General features: G+C 46.0%; 1 protein-coding gene across 1 annotated transcript; it reads right to left on the minus strand.

The window, feature by feature from the left end:
* Nucleotides 1-688: 688 nt before the first annotated feature.
* On the minus strand, nt 689-2,837 carry Phlda1 (pleckstrin homology like domain family A member 1). The gene is made up of 2 exons (XM_051176258.1): nt 1,625-2,837; nt 689-1,234 (listed from the first exon to the last, which is right to left on the minus strand). The coding sequence occupies exon 1, from the start codon at nt 2,801-2,803 to the stop codon at nt 1,652-1,654; it is 1,152 nt and encodes a 383-aa protein (XP_051032215.1). The 5' UTR covers nt 2,804-2,837; the 3' UTR covers nt 689-1,234; nt 1,625-1,651.
* Between the last annotated feature and the right edge of the window lie 4,742 nt (nt 2,838-7,579).

Here is a 7,579-nt window from a genome sequence, read left to right on the forward strand (position 1 = left end):
GAACAGAAGTCTCCAGGCCTCCCTTCTTGCCTGGGAATTTAGCAATCCAACCAAAACATGGAACATCTGGATTTCTCCAGAACCATAAAGAGAAAATAGTTGATTTTTCTGCTCAGGGTTATTTTCAGGATGAGAAATGTTATGACTCCTAGTTCTTTGGTATATTCACAAATTATTTTCAGAGTATGTTCATGATAGGGTAAAAGGCTAAGAAAATGAGAGGTCCAGGCTAAGTATGCAGAGCTCTTGGTGAAAGGTATGGTGAGCAGGGGTAGAAATATCCTCCAGTTAAGTGTGGTACCCCCTACATTTTTTAAATGAAAGCATGTGTGCATTAATAGTTACAATCAATATTACTTTTTTTGGTGCTAGGATTGAATCCCAGAGGTCTGACACTCTACCACTTGAGCCCAGCTCTCAGTTCCATAAAGATTCATTAAACTTTTTACATAGTTGCTACAGTTCTCTCCCTTAATAGATTAAATTTACCACATTATCAAGCCAACCACACTCTCAAACCAGTTGCTATGCCCTCGGCTGGGTAGTATTTTGAAATCCAGTTTCATTCCTAATGATTTCTTTGTAGAAAAGCATGGTGTTGACCATCAGGTTTTCATAATTATACATTATGACCTTTTAGCTTAGAAAAAAAAAAAAACTACACATCTATAAAAGACACCTAAACAAGTAAAAGTAATGTCAGAATTTAATTTCAACCTTTTCAAATACAATGAAAGAGTCGACTTTCTGAGAACGCCCTAAGGATAAGGAGTCGATTTTTAGTGTTTGCTCCCTCTACCACTCTTTTTTTTTCTTTTCCAAGACTAGGGCTTACCAGGAAATAGGTTTTTGAAAATAAAGTTTCATGGCAGGGGTGGGTGGGGTGATGGGTGATGGCCTACATTCAGAAATGTCTTAGAATAGGCATAAAAAAACTAATAAATAATCATAAACCAAAATACATTAAAATAAAATTACAGTACATAAATTGCTCCTACAAGGTCCATTACGTTAGGCGATCCTTTCAAAGGTTCATAAATAAAGTCATCTTGACTCAAAAATCGCTTCCTGCACGGTGATGAAGATTATGCAGAAAACTAAGAGGAACTGCAAGTCCGGAGATCTCCAAACTACTTGAGCTTGCACGGGATGGGGAGACTGTTGTTTTTTTTTTGATCCAAGTGAACACAATAGCAATGCAACTAACTGTCCAACTTCCCGAAGTCCTCGAACCCTGTAAAGAAATGACACGGAATGAAATGGGTGGCTCAGAAGTCATGACCCAGTTCCCTCCCTGCCAGTCTAAAGGATAGAGTGTCCAGAAAGACCCCAGGTCTTCACCTTGGTGCAGAGACACACGGTGGAGTAGTACGAGGGTACAGGGCACTGACCAGGGGCGATTATGGTGGTGGGAAGGTGGTCCACCCACCATGCCCAACTCCCTGGCCTTCCCTCCCGGCTTGGCCTACTCTAGCTCCAGCTTGCCTATCTTCTTGTCACTTTTCTAGAAACTTGCAAGGATTTTTCATTTTGCCTCGAGAGTGTAACCGTTGGAAAAGCTGTCTAAGATCCCCAGCAATCACGCTGACACGTTCCTAAGTGTCCCAAGTTGCCAGGACCTTACCTTGAGTGGCCCTGGGTGCCGCCCTCTTCAGGCAGAGTTGGAGGTGCTGCGGAGAAGTCGGTGGCTGTGCGGCATCGAGTGAGGAGGCTGGTGCGCGTGCTGGAGTTGGTGTGGATGTGGGTGCTGGTGCGGATGCGGGTGAGGATGAGGGTGAGGGTGCGGGTGCTGATGCGGGTAGGAGTGGAGCTGTTGGGGCTGGGGCTTGGGCTGCGGTTGAGGCTGCATCTGCGGCTGAAGCTGGATCTGCGGCTGGGGCTGGATCTGCTGTGTCTGCGGAGGCTGCTGCTGGACCAGGTGCTGCTGCTTCTGCCGTGTAGACTTGACTGCCAGTATGGCCTGACGATTTTTGTACTGCACCATTTGCAACGTGATCTCCGCATTCCAGCCCTGGTCCTGGGGGCACCGAAAGTCGATCTCTTTGCCCTCCGCCATCACCACAGTGAAGTACATGTACTTGCCCTTGCGTTCCACGCAGTCTACAGTCTTCATATTGGAAAAGTGCAATTCCTTGAGCTTGACTGGTGGCTCAAGCCCGGCGACGGTGGTCCCACTAGGTTGGGACGGCTCAGCTGTCCCCTGCCCGGGCTGCTGCTGCTGCTGCTGCTGCTGCAGCTGCTTGGGAGGGATGAGCAGCAGCCCTTCCTCGGTGAGGATGCAGCACTTTTTCTTCCAGAGCTGCAGCAGCCCGTCGCTGCGCTTCTCCAGCACTCCTTCCTTCAGCGCCTTGCAGCCGCTGCTCTCCAACATCCTTCCGGCATAAGGGGTGCTGCTGCTCGGCTCGACCTTTCGGCTTCCAGACGCCCGGGCTGGGGGCAGCAGCAGCAGCCGCGCGCCGTCCTCACCCCAGCGGCTTCTGCGGCCGGCTGCCCGGAGAGCACAGAAGAAGCTGACTCGTAGGAGGCAGAGCCGCGGTGGCGGTGGCGGTGGCTCGGGATCCCGGCAGAGGGACAGCCGCGTCCTGATGCGCCACAAGATCCCGGAGCCGCCAGCAGGCTGCTCTCCTCCGTCCTCCCGCGAGCGCTCACCGAAGGGCACTGGCCGGGCCCCCTCGCGGCGCTTTTCAATGGGCCGCCCTCCCCACCCCCGAGTGACACCCAGCGGAAAAGGCGGCTCCTGGCGCCCGCGCCGCGGGGGAAAACCCAGCTCCGAGAGGCGCTCGGCGGCCGGCGCCCGCCTCATTAACTTGGGGCCTTCCCAGAGCCCGCCGAAGACACGCCCCCGCCATCCACGCCCCGCCCTTGCGCGCCGACTCTGAGCTCCGGAAACGCCCGGCGGCAGGCTCCACGCGGTCGGTAGCCGAAAGGCCATCCCCACAGCCCGCCCTCCCTTGGCGGGTTCCGTGGCATGACTTCCCGATGCTATGAAAACACCTCAGAACAAAGCCCAAGTGCTTCGTGCTTTAACGGTACCGGCTTGATGTGGCAGGGAAAAGGTGGACTCACTCCAGGTGTTATTATCCCATCCCTGGGCACAGGCAATTATCAGATCCACCCCCCTTGTCCCCAAGCTGTTTCTTCTGTTATGCATGCGTGCGTGCATGTGCATGTATGTGGACGCAAGTCAAAAAAGTCAGCATATCCCTTGGTGCTGGAATTTAGGTTGTAAGCCATGTGGGTTCTGGGAATTGAACCAGTGTCCTTAACAGCAGGAACTACCCCATCCATCTCTCTGGTCCCTTGAGCTTCCTCCAGGGTCACACCTTGCCCTTGACAACAGTAGGTGCCATTATTACAGCACACATAGGCAGTGGCCGGTGTCGTACAAACACTACTGGAATCTGACGCTATTTCCTGGTAAGGCAGAATAAAAGGCAGAGGGATCTACCCTCTGGTTTGGGGAAGTACCCTTTAAGGTGGGTCATAATAGTCGGTCTGCTGCTACATTGCAAAAATCAAGAATCCAAGCGGAAAGTGGAAGATAAAGTACTCCTTTCTTTGTGTACTATGCTAAGAAATTAAAACTCTACTTGAATTTTTAGCAGAAATGTATTAATAAGATTCCAACCTTCTTCAAAGGCGCAATGCCTGACAAACGAGCCAGTTCCAAACCACAGTTCCAAACCAATCTTGAGTCCTAAAATTTACCTGTATTTCAGGGCTTTTCGATACTTTATTTTTATTTCAGTATTTCTTCAATAAAGAATTAGAACTGCATAAATATTTCTAGTGTAATTTCACAGACAATATCTCTGGGTATATCTAGGAGTAGATTTGTAATAATGAACACCCACCCCCACCTGGGTATGTCTCTGTAGAACAAGTGAGCATTACAGTTCCTCCACACCTATCTGTTCAGCATTTTAGCAGAATGGCCCCCTCCTGTTATCTGTAAAGGACACTTCCAATCTATAATCCAGAGTCCCTGAAGCCGAGTGTGGTTGACAAAGGTATGACAGGGGCTACAGTTGTGCTGTTTGTTCCAAAGTTCTGTTCTGCCATTAACTCCAAAACCTCGTTTTCGTTTCCTGTGTACGGCAGTTATTTCCCTTAAGTATTTTAAATGTGTTGTAAAGACTGCAAATGTGCTGAGCATACCTGGCATGCACCTAGCTATCACATTTAATCTGTTTATTGCCCATCACCATCCTGACCCTCCCTCATCATCTATCCTCTGAGCAAATCCCCCTTTATTCATTGTTAGGTGTTCAATAGAAGAGTCTTCCAATTACTTTGCTCACTACTGTATCAATGTACCCTTCCTAGTCACTCTAAATCTGCAATCAGCACACTTGCTTAATGTTTCCTGTTTCCTATGGTATGTACAACCTTCCAGAACAGTGATGAGTTGATTTAACTGTTGTTACAGGGAACAGAAACATTGGGTTCAAAGAGCAAGGTGCTGCACACCTCTAACAGCATTAATTGTAAGGCCAAACCAAGATTGTCCTGAGCTCAAGGTGCTAGCTAAAGATGGTTTCTAAAAAGTAAGAATCAAAGATATCACACTATTCATGTGGTGTCTTTAAGCCTGGCTCTTATTCTTAAGTGCATCTAAATTGAGCCCCACTGAACCCAAGTCATTTTTCTGAGCAATGTTATGTATGAGGCATTTATATACCAGAATCCCAAAGTCTGCAAGGAACTAAAAGGTTGAAGATCCATTAAAAAGGACTAGCTCAGTGGTGGTACACTGGGGAGACAGGAGGATCTCTGAGTTCAAGGCCAGGATAGTCTACAGAGTGAATTCCAGGACAGCCTCCAAAGCTACAGTGACCCTCTCTGATTTACACCCCCTTACCCCCACAAAAGGAAGCAAACAAAAAGTCAAAGGCTTAGGGGTTAAGGGTGCTGGCCTCACCCTACCTGTGCCACCCTTTGTCAGTGTTAAAACACAATTGCCCCATCCACATTTCTCAGCTATTTCCTAATTTAAAAACACCTCAAAATTCTTAAATTTCTAACTTCTGAAAGTTAATTTTCAAATCTACTTCTCAGGCTTTTTGCTCTTAGCTGGTGAACTGATGCCCCCTAGTGACCAACCAGTGTAGCACAGCTGAGCATTTCCTACTTCCAATTTCACCTTATATAGCACCTACAAAGTTGAAGGTTCAAGGAATGCTCCAAGCCAACACCCCAGAGCAAGCAGTAGACCCACCACCTTTTCCCCACATCCTTTTTTATCACGCTGGCCTGACACTAGAGAGCAAGCATCTCTAGTGCCCAGGATCCTCCCCACACCAGGCACTGAAACGACCTTTAACCACCCTCTATGTCTCACTGGGACATTCCAATTTCTAATCCAACCCCTGCACCTGGCCTTTAGTTTCCACTCCTCTTGGGTATCCTTGGGCAGGGGGTGTGGGTGTACCATAAGTACTAGAGCATTTGCAGACCAGAAGAGACCACTGATAGAAACTGGAATGTTAGCTCTACCCACACTGAAGGCCCACCGTCTCTCCAAAGCAGCTTAAATTCCATCTGAGCTTTGAGTTAATAAATTCCTAATCTTACTCCAATCAAAGCCCGCCCTTTTAATTCCAGAATTCCTGGAGGCAGGCAGTTAAACAGACATGTGAGTGGACCAGCCTGATCTACAGTAAGGCCCACACAACTTTCTCTAAAGATAAAAGCAGTAGTTATTTTCACTAGATACCCAAAGTTTAATAGATTGTATTTCACTAGCTACCCCAAAGTCTTCAACCTAAATATCAACTGTCATTGTGAATTCTTTTCCAATTAATACCAACAGTTCCTAAACTACCCACCTCCCCATAATGCTGGAAACATAGAAGTCCAAATCCACACCCCACCATGACACACAGGCATCTCATTAAGACAGGCTTAAGGTCCAGGAGCCCAGACCAACAGCAGGCTGAAGACGGAATAGGAAAATTGACACCATTTTCCTTTTATCTTTGGCTATTACCAAACCAAATAAAGTTAGCTGAAATTAAGGGTAGCAACCATGAAAAACTTTCAGTAGCAGTGCCACGGTTTTGGCTATGTTAGTCTATTAGCATCTGTGCACATTTAAAGTACCTGTTACCTAGAAGACTTTTGAGAACACTAATATTTAAATTAAAAACAAGCTTTATAATTAGCTACCAAAGCAAAACTATATGAAGTTTTCTTGTGTTGAGAACTTTTGAATTGTGGTGAAATCTGGCTCTACATATATTTCCCACCCCCCTCCCACCGCAAGACAAGGATTCTCAGTGTAGCCCTGGCTTTCCTGGAACTCACTTTGTACATCAGGCTGGCTGAGAACTCCCAGCTATAAGGCTTGAACTACCCTATCCTGCATACTGTGGTTCAGTCTTTTGTTTTCAAAACAGGGATTCTGTGTAGCTGTAGTGTTCTGGAATGCACTCTATAGACCATGCTGGCTTCAAACTCAGAAATCTGCCTGCCTCTGCATAAAGATTGAGATTAAATGAAAACACCCAGCTTTCATTTTCTTCTTAAATATAGGTACAAAGTCCAAGTTTAATTTTGTCACCCACTTAAAAAGCTCTCTGGTATAACTGCATATTTTAGCACCTGTTACCAGGAGTGCCACTTTAAAAAAAAAAAAAAAACTTTCCCAGTTTCATAGTACCCCCCCAAAGAAGCACCAAACTAAATGCCCTGTCAACTACTATTTATTGGGGGAGGGGAGCAAAAATGCTCCCCTTTCATTTTAAAAATCCTCAAGTCAACCCAAGTTTACCAACCACCTGAGTTGGAGTTGTGTTTCATTTCATTTTTATGTTATGCTTATGAGGGGTGTCTGTATGCCTGGTTCCTGAATCTCACTTGAACAGGAGTTATGTAAGCCACTAGTGAGGAAGTGAAGCCAGGTATTCTGCAAAACATCCCCATCACTTCAAAAAAACAAAAAAAACCAAACCAAAAAAAAAAAAAAAAAAAAAACAAAAACAGGGAGACCTATAAGGAGCCTAGAAACTAACATACAAAACCCAAGAACATAGGCACTCCCAATCAAGCCTGAGATATGTAATAAAAATACTTTCATGTTAGGAAAAACACAGCCAGCTATTACAGCTATCATGTTCAACTTTCTGTCAAGCACTTCAGGAAAAAATCAAAGATTGTTTGTAAATGAGAGCACAGAATGTCAAAGGGATCTATTACTAAGCCGGGGGTAAAGCTTCATTCAAATCCTATAGTATCTCAAATTCTCATTGTAAGCTGGAATTTACAGTCTATTTGCTTAGTCTCCTTGTGAAGCTCAGGACAGTCTAGAGCAGCCACATCCTCATCTATCTTACCACTTCTGTCTTATTCCTTTTTGCCCTCCCCAAATTCCTGTATGAGTCTAGGGCATTCCCTAGCATCTGTAACAGTATGTGATGCACCTTTAAAATCCCAGCCACAAGTTTTTATCCTGGGAGAAACTAGTTTATCAGCCCATGGCCATGAATCTGCTGAGTCTGTTACTTGCATTCTTGATTATTGGTCCCCAATTTCTTTTCAGTTCTGTTAAAAGCATTGTTTGAAAGCACTGCCTGTATTT

This window comes from Phodopus roborovskii, unplaced genomic scaffold, assembly GCF_943737965.1.
Source record: "Phodopus roborovskii unplaced genomic scaffold, PHOROB, whole genome shotgun sequence".
In the NCBI taxonomy this organism is placed as follows: domain Eukaryota; kingdom Metazoa; phylum Chordata; class Mammalia; order Rodentia; family Cricetidae; genus Phodopus; species Phodopus roborovskii.

Coding starts and splice junctions, on each gene's coding strand:
- Phlda1 (XM_051176258.1), bottom strand. CDS start 2,803: ATGAGGCGGGCGCCGGCCGCCGAGCGCCTCTCGGAGCTGGGTTTTCCC.